Here is an 18,225-nt window from a genome sequence, read left to right on the forward strand (position 1 = left end):
GCTATGAAATTGACAGATTTCTTCTACTGCAGAGATGGATGGTTAATTATTTATGAAGCATAAAAATGTTTGATATTGAGCCCCAAGCCTTGTTGGGCCAACAATCCCCGCTCAGGAGTAGGCTTCGAGCCTCGGGTGGGGAGGCCCACCCCAGCATGCTGGACCTCTGAGTAGCAAGCAGGAAATTAATGAGCTTTGTTATTATTTGGCAACATTTCACACCTGAGTTTCCCTTTCTTAACACAATCAAATCCTGTCTCGAAAATCACAAGGAAGCATGGTTACCTGTGGAGTGAGATTGTGAAGAACCAGCCAGTAACTGGGACGAACTGAACCACCATCACTCCAAGTAGAGGCTGTAAGTAACCAGAAGAAAAAATTAGGAAGAGCAGTAAAAAAATTCAGAAAGCCATGAGTGAGAAAACGTTTTCACATAGGCCCCGTGTGTCTTCTCCCCTTTTATAAACGGTCTTCTATTTTACACGTCCCTCTAACCGCATTCATCCTGTCACTTAATGGTCAGTTTCTCTTCCCCTAGACCTTGTAACCCTGTGCACTCTCACACCTCATTTGTAAGGCCACATTTCCCTCCTAATGTTCTCACGCTGCTGTGTGTCGTTTTTACTTCATCTGTCCCTTGCGAGTTCTTGGCTACCTCTGCCCTAGACCGAACTGCAACTTTCCACTCCAGAGATACTCTTTCCTCTACCAGACAACCGTGATTTCCTCTCTTGTGAAGACTTCATGTCTTTTTTGGTGTTAACATAAGCCCCTTGTGTTTGAACAATGATGCTCCTTTAGGCGAGTCCTTGTCACCTGAGGCAAGCCGTGAGTCCTGTGTCCCCCAACCCCTGACCGATCGGGGTGCTGTGCTGCTCCAGGGAGATGATGGTTTGGGGTTGGTCAGACCAGGAGGTGGGCGGGGCAGCGGTGTAGTGTTCCTTGAGGAAATATGGTTTTTCCACATCTTGTTGGAGAGATGAGTGGGGTTGTGTCCTATGGGATCTGGGGACCATGTTGATTTGTAATCAGGGAACTTTGCTATAAAGAAGACAAAATTAAGAAAGGAGTAAGGTTAAATAGATCACTTTTGTCAATCTACATAAATTTTGTGTATACATATAAATAGTATTCTAAAAATAGTAAGTACACATCTTGAGACTAGCAATACAAAATAACACTAAATATAAAATTTTCAATGACTATTACTCTGAATCAACAACACATGAACTGAAGATTTAATGATAACTAATTCTCTACTACTTTCTTAGCCAAACAAGCCTGAAAAGGAAGATTCATTCAAGGGAAGTTTTCTTAAAACCATTAGTCTTACGTAAAGATATAGTAGAATGTGAACCTTAGCAAAACTATTCTATAAATACTCACTGGCTGAATGGGAAGTACATTAGAAACTTCTAATTTTCTTGATTGTGATTAAGCTATCAATATTCAAACAGATTTTTTTTAAAATTTTTTATTTTTAAGTAATGTCTACACCAAGCATGATGCTTAAACTTACAACCCTGAGATCAAGAGTCACATGTTCTACTGTCTGAGCCAGCCAGGTGTCCAAATATTCAAACAGATTTTGGAAAAAAAAAAAAAAATCAACAAATATTTGCTAAGGGCTTATTATATTTTAAATCAGTGCTGTGGGTAATATAAAGTTATTCTTAAGAACTTCAAATTCACATGAGAAGACAGAACAGGTGAATAGCAGAATTGGTAGCTGGAGGTATCATCACATATGTTCAATACACAGAGGAGAAAACACTGTTATGTCATCATCAAAGGCATGGCAAAGACAGGTCTGGAAGGATTTTACGAACGGATGGGCTTGGAGTGCTTGGGTGGCTTAGTTGGTTAAGTGTCCAGCTTTTGGTTTCGGCTCAGGTCATGATCTCATGGTTTGTGGGACTGAGCGTAACAGACTCTCTGCTGACAGCACGGATCCTGTTTGGGATTCTCTCTCTCCCTCCTTCTCTTACTCTCTGCCCCTTCCCCGCTTGTGCTCTCAATCTCACTCTAAAAAATAAACATTTAAAAACAAACAAACAAACAAACAAACAAACAAACAAACAAAAAAATGGACGGGCTCAGAGAGACAGGAGAATATAGATGAATATCCTTTAAACTCTATCTGTACCAAATGTATTTTTCTTCAGTTTTGGCTGAACACCATTTCACAGGGCCAGAGAGGTACAGAAGGCCAGAAAGGTAGGGTGAAGGCCGATGAGGATGCTACCAGGAGTTCTTGCACTAGATTTGGTACGTAGTATTTAAACCTGGGTCTCAGCCTGGGTGACAGCAAGTAGGATGGAGAATGGATAGGAGATATGGCTGCAGAATACACTCCCTGGAAGACACCCTCACCACTTGGACTCAGGCAGCAAGTGAGAAAAATCAGGAGACTTTGTGACCCACTGATGCTGGAAGCGTCATTAAAACAAACACAAAAACTTAGTTAAGGAGGAAAGACGACGTAGGGGAGGGGCAGAGATGTACATTCAGTTTAGACAAGTCTGGGGTGACTCTTGGGTCATCTCTCAGATGAACGTCCAACTGTAGACAAAAGATTTTTATCTGGTTCAACTGGAGATATGGGCAGTTACTGGAATAAAAGAGTTGAGTGAAAATATCAGTTTTTACATGTAAAGAAAAAAACCCCCAAAAGAATAATGTAGGGTAGTGGTTAGAAACACGGATTTTTGAGTTGGCTCCTTTACATATGCACACAGACCTGAGGCAAATTACACCAGCTCTTTGTTGTCGTTGTTGTTTTGAGAGAGTGAGAGAGCATGTGCGAACAGGGTAAGGGGGCGAAGAGAGAACCCCAAGCAGGCTCCACGCTTCAGCACAGAGCCAGACACGGGGCTCGATCCCACAAACTGTGAGATCATGAACTGAGAGGAAACCAAGAATCGGATGCTTTATTATATCCATTAAGATATAAAAGTCAGATGGTTTTACTATATCCATTAAGTTTTCATTCCCTATCGTCTTAGAAAAAAAAAACATATAAGGAACTCAACAAATGTTGGTAGAATTAATTAAGGGCCTCTTTTTTATTTTGCCTTTGGCCATCTGCCTGTAGCCTTTGTCTATAAGTGGAAGGAATTTTTTTTTTTTTTTTAAGGAAAGCAAACTAGAACTGGTTGCCTTAGGAACAACTTGGTAAACGTCCCTGGTTCTCCTCATGGGCCATGACTCCTTTGGCAAACTGGTTAAAGAAAAACGCTTGTGGCACAAAGATCTGACCCCTGTCCTCTCAATGCTCACAAGCTCCTTGCAATGATGTCACCATCTGCCTTGTCCTAAAGCTACATGTCTCATCCTGTCTCTGTGTGACCGGAAGCTCCTTGAGAACATGGCCAGTACAAGAGGAGTGCTTCCATTTATGCTGCCCTCGCTATTCAACTTTCATTGTATTCCGTAAGAAATAAATGCCCATTTCTTTTGTAAAAGGGAATCTGATGGAAAAGTGCAAGCCAAAGGGGAACGAACAGGTCATACTTGTACCTGAAGTGCTATGAACGTTGGTAAAGGAGTTGTCAGAGGCACTGTAGGGCCAGGCACCAGGTGAAGGCAGCGAGGTGTTGAGGGAAGAATTAGACCCTTTTGGGGACACAGGAGGAACAAGATGGAGATCTTGAGACAGATGTCAGTATAACCAGTGCAACCTTAGGTATTTTATTTACCCTTCCATGGAAGGTTAAAATACATCTTAAACAAACAAACTGAAAAGCTACATATTTTTATGTTTTTCGGTTAAATTATTAGATTAGCAGGTGCCAATGAAGCCACAGATTGACAAATATGAAATGCCGGGTTTTGAATGAACACCGAGGATACCTCGCTCATTTACCTGTGGTGTTATCCCGCAGAAGTTGGTGGTCAGTATCTACAATGGGAGATGTGGCTGTACCCCCCAGCACACTTCCTGGGGTGACATAGGGGTCAGATTCAGGGTCAATGTTTTGGATACCTTTCCATGGCACTCCTGGTTGGAATTCTGAAACAAGGAGAACCAATATTAGAGGTAGGAGGATGTTAAAAAAAAATGTTAAAATCAAGTTAGTTTTTGATACAAGAAATAGATCTGTGAAAGAATACTGAATCTATTTTATTGCAAACAGTTATCGTAAAATTAAAAATCACACTCTCAACCCCAACATATACTGTGCTAGCAGCACTTCTATGTTACCAAGCTTGTCGACCTTCTCGGTGTCTCTGGGGCTGTGAGCCAGAGCTCATTAGTGCCTAGCCTGGTCACTTTTCTTCCTACTTCCAGGGCAGTTCGGCCCGAGAGCAGTGAAACTGGGAGTAAGTAACCTGGTGCTGATGAGAACTGTCCAGGTATCTCGGACACAAACCGGGAGAAAATCTGCGTTGGAAGTAAGTGACTTCTCCCACTTATCTCACCGGAAATTGGCTCAGATGAACAAAAGAAAATACACTATAAATGACCATGACTTCGTGGAACATCCAGGGAGAAAGAGCAGGAATAATTTGGCTTATAGTGAGAAAGCCCAGAATATGTATAAGTGTTTATAATTATTTTTATTAATATTTTTAATGTTTACTTATTTTTGAGAGAGAGAGAGAGAGAGAGAGACTGACCAAGCATGAGCGGGGGAGGGGAAAGAAAGAGGGAGACACAGAATCCAAAGCAGGCTCCAGGTTCTGAGCTGTCAGCACAGAGCCTGACGCGGGGCTCGAACCCACAAACTACAAGATCATGACCTGAGCCGAAGTCGGACGCTTAACCGACTGAGCCACTCAGGCGCTCCTATAATTTTTTTTATTGGTTAATTTAAATCATATTTAAAGTTGTTGGATGAGATTAACAAACTTTTGTTTTCCCAATCATGACGGAGAGCAATATAGTAGAATATACAAACAATATGCATTATATGAGCCTTCTTTGGTGGAATGGAACTGCACATATTCATACCACAAATATTCCAGTACAGAAAGAGGTTTAGATAGACATACACCAATTTTTAATTTTTGATTTACTAAATTAAAATTTTTTCTACAATGAAAACAGATGACTTAAATCAAGATAAAAACAGAAGGGAAAAAGTAACAAAATAGTCTCATTGTATCACTACTGCATATCTGGAACCTAACTGATGACAAATACTTGCTTAATGAATAAACGGGTCAATTAAATGGACATTTCAGAAGAACCCACGTTATGAGGCATCCTGTGCATGGATGAATCCCAAGTCTAGCTCCAGCATCACCTTCTTTGATCCCAGATTCCACTCCTCTGACTTCTTTCAGCTTATCTATATCTGTACAATATTTAGCACAGTTACTTGCGTTACAGGTGACCAGTGTCCACACCTTATCTTCCCGACTGAACTGTATGGAGCAGAGACCCCATCTAATGTGAATTTACTATCTTCCCACAACATAGCACATACCTTCCTTTTATCAGACAATAATTACTGAATGAAAAAATAAAGTAAGTGCCTGAGTAACTGGCAAAAGCAATCTGTTCAGAGCCTGAAATTAAGAATTGAAGACAAACGATACACAGAAAAAACATTTCCTGGACAATACCTGGAGGCCAACTGGCATTGCTGGATTTACTTCCGATTTTATTTGTCGGTGGAGATTTGGCAGGTAACCAGCTATCACCAGCAGGACCCGTATGGCCACCCAGCGTGTCACTCGGGATGATATCAAACTGGTTGTATGGTGACCCTCCTCGAGTCTTACCAGGGGCCACTATAGCGCCTGAGGAAGAGAGAGGAAATTGATTCACACCCAGCAAAAACAGTATTCTGACTATGCAGTTAAAAAAAAGTTCTGGATGGGGCGCCTGGGTGGCGCAGTCGGTTAAGCGTCCGACTTCAGCCAGGTCACGATCTCGCGGTCCGTGAGTTCGAGCCCCGCGTAATGGCTCGGAGCCTGGAGCCTGTTTCCGATTCTGTGTCTCCCTCTCTCTCTGCCCCTCCCCCGTTCATGCTCTGTCTCTCTCTGTCCCAAAAATAAATAAAAAAAAAAAAAAAAAAAAAAAAAAAAGTTCTGGAACAAGAGGTTGCCCTGGAGAGCCAGTATATAATCCATAAGTAGGATGGCTAGGAACAGTTCACTTCACCTTTCTGAGCTTCTCGGGTTCTCATTAAAGCACACTTATTCTTCAATTTTCCTTTCAGTTTTAAAAATTCCACGGGCTTAAGAAATTAACGAAACTCTGACCACCTACAAATCATACCATTATCCCCAGTTTCTATACTGATGACTCAAGAAGCAGAAATAGGACCAACACTACACAAGCTGCAGTGCGTAAGAAGCGTTTTCACTACACTTGTCCTGACACCATTCACCCAAGTTCTTTGGAGCTGGTCAGACCTAGGTTAGCTAGAAGAAGCTGTGTAAATGGAGGGAGTTCACTGGAGAGAAAAGCATATGCGCTTGCTTTGAATTCCAAAGCAATGAGATGGAACCCCCGCCCAGGGTCTCTGCCAGCACAAGGTCAGCAGGGGACTCCGCAGCTCGGACACCCACGGCCCCACACACTAAGAACAGCCGATCCTTTGTAACTGCTTTCTTGAGAGCATTTCAGCAGTTCTGTCTGTGCCCTTTTCATGCATCTTATATGCTATGAGGCAGGAAAACAACCTTAAAAGCTTCAAATTCCCTTAACCTAACAAAAAATGAGCTTCACTTTAAATAAAATTCTTGGCCACCCTATTTATTTCTCAAATGAATTTCACATGCTGCACCATGTCACTTGATCTACCCTTAGGATGCTGTTTATAAACAGATAAAATTATTTCCAGGATGATGTATTAACATATTTGTATAAATACTGATTAAAATAATCTGCTTGGTTTGGCCTGGCAGGAGTATTATCAAAACCACCTTCCAAGCTCAGCAAAGAAGTCATTTGCTTTTCTGGAGCCACTGACAGAAATCTGACTCAAGGGCACGTTACAGTGAATAGTAGAAAATGAAGAGCTCGATTACCTTGGGGATTGCTAAGGAAATGGGGAAAACATTATCTATAAGCTCTGAAAAGGCAGGTGGATATTTTAGCTTCAAGATATCCTCTCACATGGCACTTGTATTTATTATCATGCACCTATCATGTCTTTGGGGACAAAGGGACCTGATGAATCATCAGCCTAAGGAAGCAGGGTAAGTCCCCAAAGCTGCAGATGCTGGGTTTGAATTATTCAGTCTAGAGACAGATTTTATAGTTTCAATAAATCATTCTTGATTTCATGGCATGAAATCAAATGATAATGCTTAGAGATAGCAGGGAAGAGCTCCATGGGGCCACTTTACCACCTCTGGGGCAGACACATTAAATAGTGGTTTACAAAGGAACCCTGAAAGTTTTCAGACTGATGGGGCTGAGGCCTGCCAGGGAACAGCAGCAAGACCAGCCCAACACCTGTTAATACTTGCCTCTCAAGGCTACAGGTGAGTCCAGGTGAATTACTGTCAAATGAAATAAACACTGAATGAAACAAAGGCCGAAGGAAGGTTCTAAGACCTTTTATTTGTTTTACAGGGAAATGGAGAAGTGCTTCCAGAGAACGATGGAGATGAAAGGACCCACAATTCACAGCCAAAGCCCATGATGCCCTTAGCTGCTGCCTTGCGGACACTGTAATTCACAGAGAACAAGAGAGTTTTGGGGAAAGTTCAAATTTCATGTACTCTTCTACTGGTCATCTTTTGGAGATTAAAGGTTCAAATAATCAACATGATATGTATTTGTTGTGGTTTCTTAAACCTCAAAAAAATGGGTTCTGTTCTCTCAGCCAATATATTAGGGTTTTATCCTAATGGGTACTCAAGTTCACTGCTACTACTCTTAATCCTGTTACAGGTGGGAAATTTTGCATCCCTTAATTACAACTAGCATTTTAAGTTTTTCATAATTTGAAATACACGCAGCCCCAATCTTCCTCTCATAGGTGATCACAGGATTTGGGGGGAAAAAAAAATCAAGAGACAAAAAGCTAAAGATTTCAGCTTTAAAATAATTTGTAAGGATATATTACAAGGCTTGCTAAGGGCTGAACACTTCCATCTCATAAAGCTTTGCTCACTCTTACCATTTTTGTGCATATTGGCTTCCTGTGTGGCTACAGAGGGCAGTCCCTCCATCATGGAGGTCCACTGTTTGAAGCGAGACTCTGTTCCAGCCTCCTTCCCACCAACCATGCCATAGTCCATGCCGCCAGAGCTGAAGCCTAAAAACAGAGAATCACATTTTACATCTTTCTATAAATTTCTAGCATCAGTAATCAAAAGATCTGAGGTAGAACCCATGAATAGCTTCCTTTGTCATTTAAAGACTAATTCACAAGAAGCTTCTTCACTGAGAAACAGATTTTGGGGTATCTGGGTGGCTCAGTCGGTTGAGCATCCAACTTGTCTCAGGTCATGGTCTCACAGTTTGTAGCTTCAAGCCCCACATCAGGCTTTGCACGGATAGCACGGAACCTGCTTTGGAGTCTGTGTCTTCTCATCTCTCTCTGCCCTTCCCCCACTCTCTCTCTCTCATTAAAAAAAAGAAAAAGATTTTGATTCAAAATGTTTGTCATGGCTCTTGCTTACCAAAACAAAAACAAAAACAATAACTCTTTGTTAAGGTATGAAAATGTAGATGAATGCCATCTAATTGAGGCCATCTCAGTGCATCTGTGTCTTTACTCATTTAGCTAACACTTGCACCAGGCAGATTCGTCAACTCAAACAGCAATCTCCACACAACAAACTAATATGGTATAACAACAGTCACGAGGTGTGGTGAGGCTTTCTGGGGGAGGAAAGGCTTTGCAGGGGGGACATTTGATTTAGGGCCTATGGCAGGTATAGAAGCCAAGGATACTAAGTACAAAGCTTTGATCGAAGACAATCAGGTGACATCAGGGAATGATGAGGAGTTCGGTGTCACTCGGATGCTCAGTAGAGGAAGTGAGGCAGGGTGGCAGGAGATGGGAGAGAAACGAGGAGTTGTATTGTGTAGGGTCTTTATGTATTAGGCCAAGGATTTGGGGGCTTTTTTCTCCAAGACATAAAGAAGAAATATTTCTCCAAGAAATAAAGAAGGTTTTTAACAAGTGAGAGAAAGAGATAACTAAGTTTGTATTTTAGAAAAAGAACTGGCTGTGTAAGAATGGCGTACATGGAGGCCAAGGCAGAATCTAAGACATCAATTTGAAAGAAATCTTTATGCAGGGCTGAAGCTTCCACAGCTCAAACTGGCAGTGACGGAGAGGTTCAGAGTTTACTTTGCCACGAGCTCCACGAAAGCCTCCGGTGTCAGGCTTCTGGTGGGAGTGTGGGTGGGTAACGTCTTCCTGCTGCACAGGGCTGGACAGCTGAGGTCCAGCATGAGAGGCTTGCTGAAGGGGTCTCACGGGTCCCACCATCCACTGTGGGTCAGAACGTATTTCACATGAAAATAAAATAACACTGAAATAAATGAAACAGAGGAGGGGAAGAACGATGGGTAACCTAGTAAAAATGAGGATGGACCACGGGAGTGTGGAGAGCCACCCTGTGTAAAACGCTCGGGTGACCGCAGGAGTCAAAAGCTCATCTACTCTTAGTCAAGAAGATGTATCATTCTGGCCAGGCCAGACTCCGTGCTATACCCACTTGACTCTGCAACCACCTGATGGTGCCTCAATGGCTCTGAAGTTCCACTCATCCAAACCCCATGAGGGCCCAGGTCACGTTTTCCCCCTATGCTTCTCTGAGTTGTCAGAGACAGTTTTAAAAAGGCAGAATGAATCAAGCTCAAATAATTCCGAGCACCTTGTCCTATGTACAAACCGTTGCTATTAATATAAAGAACACTGTTCATTCCCATTGCTTGCAAGCGACTTTACTAGTCCGTGTGATTACGTGGAGGGTGCGGGCAGGGAGCAAAAGTTCCGGAGGAAGCTGGAAATATTCCAAATTAAATGATTTTTTAAAAGAAGAGTGTATGGTATTTTCTTTTTTTCCTGCGTAGCTAGGATGAAACGAGACTGGAGGAACAAGGGTTTTTTTCTGACAGAAGCTTCAATGGCCTAAGTGGGCCGCTCCTTGGGCAAGTAACACTCTACCTTCGACAGAGGAAACCAGCCCAGGGTGCTTGGATTCCAGGCTAAGCAAAAGCTTGGTTCTAATCATGGAGGAAGAGATTTTGAGAGTAACCCAGGATTCTGGTGACGATGAGAAAGAAGGACATGAGGATTAATAAGAAGATAAAGAACTATTCCTTCTGTTTTACTTTTCTTTCTTTTTTTTTTTTTTTTTTTTTTTTTTTTTAAATTTTAACGTTTATTTATTTTTGAGACAGAGAGAGAGAGAGCATGAACAGGGGAGGGGCAGAGAGAGAGGGAGACACAGAATCGGAAACAGGCTCCAGGCTCCGAGCTGTCAGCACAGAGCCCGACGCGGGGCTCGAACTCACACACCGCGAGATCGTGACCTGAGCCGAAGTCGGAAGCTCGACCGACTGAGCCACCCAGGCGCCCCATGCTCTGAAATTTCTTTAGAGCTCACAGTGAATTAACGTTAATTTCAGCTGCTTAGAGTTCTTTTGTGACACACAAAGTGTAGAAAATTAGTAGGAGTTCTCCACCTTAGGAAGAGGGGATAGTTTGAGCAGTTCCATCTGAACCTCAAGTAAAGTGGGCATCTTCCTCATTAGAACCTTGGGGATCAAACACCACGAAAACATGGCAGCATGACAACTGAATCACAAAGTTTGGTAAGCAAATACACAGAGGGGTGTGAAGAGAACAGGAGCTAAAACTGCCTTGAGAAGTTCATTCTCCAACCCCAAAACCAGGAGAGGAAGAGTCAATGTAAGGCTGTACGTAATTCTGTGTCTGCCTTCCATGTCCTGTAGTAACTGGCATGACTTGTAACCTCTATTTGTTTTTTTAAATTTTTAAAAAAATGTTTATTTATTTTTTGGGGGGGGGGGGAGAGGGAGAGAGAGAGAGAACGAGCACGAGTGGGGGAGGAGCAGAGAGAGAGGGAGACACAGAATCCGAAGCAGGTTCCAGGCTCCGAGCTGTCAGCCCAGAGCCCGACGCAGGGCTCGAACTCACACACCGCGAGATCATGACCTGAGCCGAAGTCGGAAGCTCGACCGACTGAGCCACCCAGGCGCCCCCCCCTAAGCTATTTGTAAGCCCAGACTTTTTGTACTTGCTATTTCATCAAAACCAAACTTCCTCAGTCCACCAATTTGCCTCCCTGTAAGTCTCCAGCTCACCAACAGAGCCCGAATTCAAATCAAACAGTCTTTTAATTCAGTTCCGTGCACGCTTACAGAAAGCCTCATTTGTGCCAGGCTTTGGTAGGAGCAAAGGCATTAACAGAAATAAGACATGCCTCTTGCTCTCCCAAGGGACTCATCTCCCCGGTACATCATCCCTTTCGCCTATCTTATCATTCCTACAAATCCAACCCTTGGCCTACCTTATCTGTCTTTGCCAGAATTGCTTTCTTTGCCACATGCTCTAATTCCTGGTCTATATTCATCATTACCACATGGCTCAGTGCCACCTCCTTGAGAAAATTCTCTCAAGGTAACTTGTCCTTACCCAATCACTCCTTCACGCTCTTTGTCTGTATTAGTTCGTTTCTGCTACTTCTTTTATTATAGATTAGAAAACAAACTAGTGCTTTTATAATATTAAAATAAAAATAAACTATAAAAGAATGTACCCAGAGTTGTCCGTTTAACACATTCTCTTTTTAAATGTTTATTTATTTTTGAGAGAGAGAGAGAGAGAGAGAGAGCACGTGAGCAGGGGAATGGCAGAGAAAGAGGGAGACAAAGGATCCAAAGCATGCTCTTTACTGTTAGTGAGGAGCCTGAGGCAGGGCTCGAACTCATGAACTTGAGATCATGACCTGAGCCAAAACCAGACGCTTAACCGACTGAGCCACCCAGGTACTCCGAGACTTTTTTATTTGTAAGTGATCCCTACACCCAACATAGAGCTTGAATGTATAACTCTGAGATGATGATCTACCGACTGAGCCAGCCAGGCACCCCAAAATTTTGATAAATTTTAAACACGAAAAGTTAAATTTTATTGGGAGTACATTTTCTAATAAGACAAGGGACTTTATTTCTCAATTGGTTCAGATACCTATGAATGAGTAGGTATGAGACTGCATTCATGCTCTTCCTATCTAAAAAATTCCTACAGACAAAAAGCACCAAAAAGTCTTATGTAAGTAATTAGATGAGAAAGAAGGAGTCTTGTTACAACATCACTTACTTCTTTGCATTCCTGTGGAGGGGATATTCCCTTCCCTCAGCTCAATACATGGATGCTACAACAACTTTAGGTAAGTCATTATCCCCAGACAATTTGGTTAAGTATGTTTTCAATTCTGCTAAAAGCGGAGAATTAGAAACCATCTATTTAAAAAAAAAACCAATTAGTTAAGGGTCAGTGAAGCAGTTATTAAAGTCATTCAACTTTTTAATTTTGGGAAAATATACCAAAAGTGGCTTTATTAGGACTAAGAGACTTTTATTCTTTTTTTTTTTTTTAAATGTGTTTATTTTTGAGAGAAAGTTATCTCTATTTTGAGAGTGCAAGTTATCGAGGAACGGAGAGGGAGGGAGAGAGAGAAAGAGAATCCCATGAGGGGCAGAGAGAGGGGGGGGCACTATCATCGCGGAGCCTAATGTGGGGCTTGAACTCCTGAAAGGTGAGATCATGGCCTGAGCCGATGTCAGATGCTTAACTGACTGAGCCATCGAGGTACCCTGCTTTTAATTATTCTTGCTCCTTTTTAGCCTGCAGGTGTCTTTTTTAGTTTAATACTCGGCAGTATTGAACTGCAAATTGAACTAGGCAAATTGAAATATTACTCATTTCATTACATCTTTGCTATCTAATTTTTGAAAAAAATTTTAACTTCTCTGTATGCTTTAAATATATTTTCATCAAAATCTTAGTTATAAATTTAGTTTATTCAAGCCAGGCGTTGAAAGTGGATTTACTTTCAGTCCCAAAATGTATTTTTCAATTAAAATAAAATGTCATCATATGAATTTAGGAACTTTTCTTTAAGGTTTGTTTATTTATTTTGACAGAGTGAGAACATGTGTGTGAATGGGGGAAGGGTAGAGAGAATGGGAGAGAGAGAGAGAAAACCCCAAGCACTTGGGGCTTGACCCCACAAACCATGAGATCATGACCTGAGCCAAAATCAAGATCTGGATGCTCAACTGACTGAACCACCCAGGTGCCCCTGAATTAAGGAAATTTTTAACTGTGGAAAAAACTGCAAAATGCATCTTAGAAGGCGGATTGTAACTGGCCAGATCACAGTTCACATGATAAAGACCTAATAAAAATTATCCCTTGTTAAATAAGTTATCAAATGTAAATAAACTAGTAAGTCAATGTTTTTTTTCTCCTTTGAATGACAGAGAGAGATAGAACACAAGCAGAGGAGGGGCAGAGAGAGAGGGAGACACAGAATCCGAAGCAGGTTCTAGGCTCCGAGCTGTCAGCATGGAGCCTGACACGGGGCTCGAACCCATGAACCGTGAGATCATGACCTGAGTTGAAGTTGGACACTTAACCGACTGAGCCAGGCGTCCCTCTCCTTACTGTAGATTCTAATGCATAGTTACATTTATAAGTTACTTTAAAACAGGAGTATGATAAAAAAAACATGACATTTCTTCAGTAAGTGTATATACGTGTATACTGAACTCTGGTCCTTCAGTCATCAGGAAGTTATGCCTCCAGTACAATCACAAATAACACCATTAAGCTAATAAGACATCATGATATTTTCTATATATTTAAATAAATGAGAAGATACGCTGCTAAAAACTAAAAGATTCTCAGCTAACATATAATGTTACTACCCCCACCCCCAATAATTTTACTTCTTAATAAAAGACAGAAAATATTAAACATGTTGTAAGAACTGTCAATGGAACATCATGATGTTAGGTTTTTAACAACTGACTGATTAATGAATACCCAGGCTAAAGGCAAGCACGTAAAAGGTTTATTCACAGGTTTTACCTGATAAATGGTGAAAAACATGTATTTAAGAGAGTCAGTGTCATTAACCTATGTTGCTCAAGCTGTTCAAAGGTACTTTTCTTTCCAGTTAAGACATGCTGTAGGGAACAAGTACCGAGAAGAGCCATGCACATTTAAACGCCTGAAAAAGCTGTCTGGGGCTTCCAGATGTTCACTTTGCTTTGTACCACTGGGCGCTACTTTGAGAACCACGTACTCTTTGACAAAAGGGGATGGAAGAAACAAAGTTGCCCTGCTTTATTATCATATACAGTGTCTAAATTCACAACTCGAAGCACACCAAAACACCCAGGTTCTTATGTCAAGCTTTCACCTTAACAGAAAACAAGATTAAGAAGGTGAAGACTGGAAACACAGAGTTAATGACACCTTCATTAGTCATTATAGGAGGCTTTCCCCTTGCTTGGCACCCTGGATTTCTACATCCCAGACGGGCATGACTTCGTAAGATAGGAGACGGTGTAGAGTTCTGTGTTCTCTCATGTCAAGTGACGGTACAGGGGTTAGTCATGTATGTATGTATGTTTTTTTTAATTTTTAAAAATGTTTATTTATTTTTTATATTTTTATTTATTTTTGAGACAGAGAGACAGAGCATGAGCAGGGGAGGGGCAGAGAGAGAGGGAGACACAGAATCCGAAGCAGGCTCCAGGCTCTGAGCTGTCAGCACAGAGCCCGACGTGGGGCTTGAACCCATGGACCGCGAGATCATGACCTGAGCTGAAGTTGGACGCTTAACCGACTGAGCCACCCAGGCACCCCATGGTTATTTATTTTTGAGAGAGAGAGAGAGAGAGAGAGAGAGAGAGAATATGAATGAATGGAGGAGGGGCAGACCAGAAGGAGACGCAGAATCTGAAGCAGAGTCCAGGCTCTGACAGAGCTGCCAACACAGAGCCCAATGTGGGGCTCAAACTCATGAGCAGTGAGATCATGACCTGAGCCAAAGTCAGAAGCTTAACCCACTGAGTCACCTAGGTGCCCCAAGAAAGATTATTTGAATTTAAGTCAGTTCTCAGGTATATCATTTTATTATTATTATTATTATTTTTAAAAAGTGTTTATTTATTTTGAGAGAGAGAAGATGAAGGACAGAGAGGGAGAGAGAGAGAGGGAGAAACCATCCCAGGCAGGCTCCACGCTGACAGCACAGAGCCCAGCATGGAGCTTGATCACACGAACTGAGAGATCATGACCTGAGCAGAGACCAAGAGTTGGATGCTTAACCGCCTGAGCCACCCAGGCGCCCCTTAGGCAGATCATTTTAAAGACACAGTGTAGTTGGTGGAAGCTGGAAATTAATTCCGTTAAAACTATCCAAGACCAAGGAGCGCCCGGGTGGCTCAGTTGGTTGAACGGCTGACTCTTGATTTGGGCTCAGGTCATGATCTCATGGTTCATGGGTTTGAGTCCCACGTTAGGCTCTGAGCCCAAGCGGGCATGGAGCCCGCTTGGGATTCTCCCTCTCCCGCTCTCCATCTGCCCCTCCCCTGCTCACGTGTGCATGTGTGTTCGCTCTCAAAATAAATAAACACTTAAAACCCAAAACCACACAACTGGAATCCAGGATCAAGATATCCTTTAAGTCTTTGCTATTCTCTGAATGAGGACACCCCAGCAGGAAGTGAGCCCCCACCTCAGTGGGCATGTCACAGAGGTAGAGCAGAGAGCAGGGCCACGTGTCAGGGTCTCTTTGTCTCCTAGGAGCACGGATTTCAGGTCTCCCCAACTTTTATTTCTGAGTTTGCACAGAACAGTACCTTCTTTATCAAAATAAAATGTAAACTGTGCCATTCTGAGAAGAAACCTGCTGTGGTGTGTGGTACCTTTTTAATTTTTAAATTTTATTTTTAAGTCACTGTTGCCTCACTGATTGGATTCTGTTTACAACATGTTCCCCGGTTCTGAAAGAGCTATGATTTGCCTGCCAACAAATTCTTGATGAATGTCAAAGGTATAACCTTACTTGTGCTAATTCTATTTAAATCGGATGAAATACTAATATCAGAAAAATTTTATCAGTTCGCCTTATACGTTTAATTTTAGCTCCCCAGTTTTTCACGAGAAGGAAATTTTATCAGTAGAGCTAAACACCTCAACTCGGATGTATTTTAACAGGTTATAACCTCAGACACATGTATCACGCACAGCACGTACACGCCCTTTAACTAGCTTTTAAAACTTCCTGGTGGTAGAACACTGGACTGACTTCATAAATAGTAAGAGGCCACTTTGGACCCAGAGAAGGTGGAGCCTGGCTCTACGATTTACTAATTGTGTGGTGAGCTCTGGGACACCGTCGAAACTCTAGGACATCATCTGTCAGGCAGGGATACGAATACTTATCTGTCTTGTGTGTTTGCTGTGAAAACAGAGGGTAAGGCAGGACCAAACCGTACCAGAGGTTCAGAACATGACTGGAAGATTTGTTTTTTTCATTACCGAAACTGTGTTTTTCATTACTGAACAACTTACCAGAACCATATCCAGGTATCGGCCCTTTGGTTTGAAGGTCTGGGAGCCCCACATTCAGAGCGTTGGGTACCATGTTGTCCAGATGCGGCTTGGGCCCAACGGGATGAGAGGGCGAGTGCTTCATGCCGGGCTGCCTCTGCTGCTGCTGCTGCTGCTGCTGCTGCTGCTGCTGCTGCTGCTGGAGAGCGCTCACCATCCGAGCCAGCTGCAGGCCGGGAGGCCAGAGCGAGGGGGAAGCCGAGGGAAAATGGACACATGGTAAGCCAACGCCCTGAGCCTCCTAGGAAAAGACTGCGTAGGACTCACGTTCTGCTGTCAGAGGTTAAGCAGAGAGGCAGCCCTCACACAGAGCACCAGAGGGACCCTTCCAGTCCCACGTACCTGCTGCTCTTGCTGCTGGCGCACGGCTTGAGAAAGCTTCCTCTGGTTCTGTAGCAACTGCTGTTGTTGCTGCTGCTGCAGGAGAAGCTGACATGCCTACAAAACAGGGAAGGAGAGAGCAGAGCAAAGCTTCCTAAGCCGGACGTACGGACACACTCGAGGGGGTTGCGCATCTAAGGGCAGGTTGTGGAATCCAGTGGCCAGGAGGGAAGTACCACCAAGTTCCTGGTCTACTGGTCACATTCACCTCCAACTGAGCGGATACATTAGCCCTCAAGGACGCGTAAAATGAAGCGAATCAAAATTAAAGGAAAAAAACCCCTAAATAATCTTTTCTTTAGCTATACGGGGAAAAATCTGCTACTCACCAACTGAAACTGGGGAATTTGTGGAAGCTGGCTCAGCATGGCAATTTGTTGAGGAGATAACTGGGGCCCCACATTGAAAAGACCTGGATTCAGGCCACTGTTGGGAAACTGCTTGAGCATTGAGGCAGAAACCTAACAAGAAAAAAGAGGACTCTTTCAGAACTTACTAAAATAAACCTTTTTTTTTTTCTGTAAAAAGAATCTTAATAGGTCTAAAGCAAGTGTCGACTGCTTTCCTTGAAAAATATCTGTAAAAAATACTAAATCATCCGGAGAAATACACCAAAATGTTAATGATGGTTACGACTGAGCAGTGAGATTATAAGGGCTTTTAGGGGCACCTCACTGGCTCAGTTGACAGAGCGTGTGACTCTTGATTTTGTAAGTTTAAGCCCTGCATTGGGTGTAGCGATTACTTAAAAATAAAATCTTAAAAAAAAAAAAAAAGCTTTTAAATTCTTTACAATAAAAATTATGAATTCATAATCAGGAAGGCTTCTGAGAGACAAAAAAAGTGTTTTTCTTTTAATTTTTTAATGTTTTATTTATATTTGAGAAAGAGACAGAGCAAGAGAGAGAGAGAGAGAGACAGAGCACGAGCGGGGCAGGGGCAGAGAAAGAGAGGGAGACACAGAATCCAAAGCAGGCTCCAGGCTCTGAGCTGTCAGCACAGAGCCTGATGCGGGGCTCGAACCCACAAACCACAGGATCATGACTTGAACCAAAGTCAGATGTTCAACCAACCGAGACACCCAGGTGCCCCCGAGACAAAACAGTTTTAATAACAATGTGACTTTTGCTTGAGAAATTGTTCCTGTAAATGGACCGTAAAACAAAATAGATCAAACTTCATAAAGCTACTAAATAAATGCCTAAAACAAGGTATTTTTGTTATACAAATAAGAAAAATATATTGACCTGCAAGTAAGAGACAC

At 42.4% G+C, this 18,225-nt stretch overlaps 1 protein-coding gene across 19 annotated transcripts in view; it reads right to left on the reverse strand.

Moving 5' to 3' along the window:
* The window catches only part of TNRC6B (trinucleotide repeat containing adaptor 6B), a 257,779-nt gene that overhangs the window by 16,549 nt on the left and 223,005 nt on the right, over positions 1–18,225 (reverse strand). For all 19 annotated transcript variants that reach the window (XM_058682112.1, XM_058682104.1, XM_058682101.1 and 16 more), the window contains 9 exons: positions 17,291–17,422; positions 16,923–17,018; positions 16,542–16,746; positions 8,085–8,222; positions 5,572–5,748; positions 3,866–4,012; positions 3,520–3,615; positions 817–1,041; positions 286–356 (listed from right to left, as the gene is read on the reverse strand). In XM_058682112.1, coding sequence (XP_058538095.1) covers positions 286–356; positions 817–1,041; positions 3,520–3,615; positions 3,866–4,012; positions 5,572–5,748; positions 8,085–8,222; positions 16,542–16,746; positions 16,923–17,018; positions 17,291–17,422 — 1,287 coding nt within the window. The remainder of the gene's footprint in view (positions 1–285; positions 357–816; positions 1,042–3,519; positions 3,616–3,865; positions 4,013–5,571; positions 5,749–8,084; positions 8,223–16,541; positions 16,747–16,922; positions 17,019–17,290; positions 17,423–18,225) is intronic.

Source organism: Neofelis nebulosa, chromosome 8 (genome assembly GCF_028018385.1).
Source record: "Neofelis nebulosa isolate mNeoNeb1 chromosome 8, mNeoNeb1.pri, whole genome shotgun sequence".
NCBI classification, from domain to species: domain Eukaryota; kingdom Metazoa; phylum Chordata; class Mammalia; order Carnivora; family Felidae; genus Neofelis; species Neofelis nebulosa.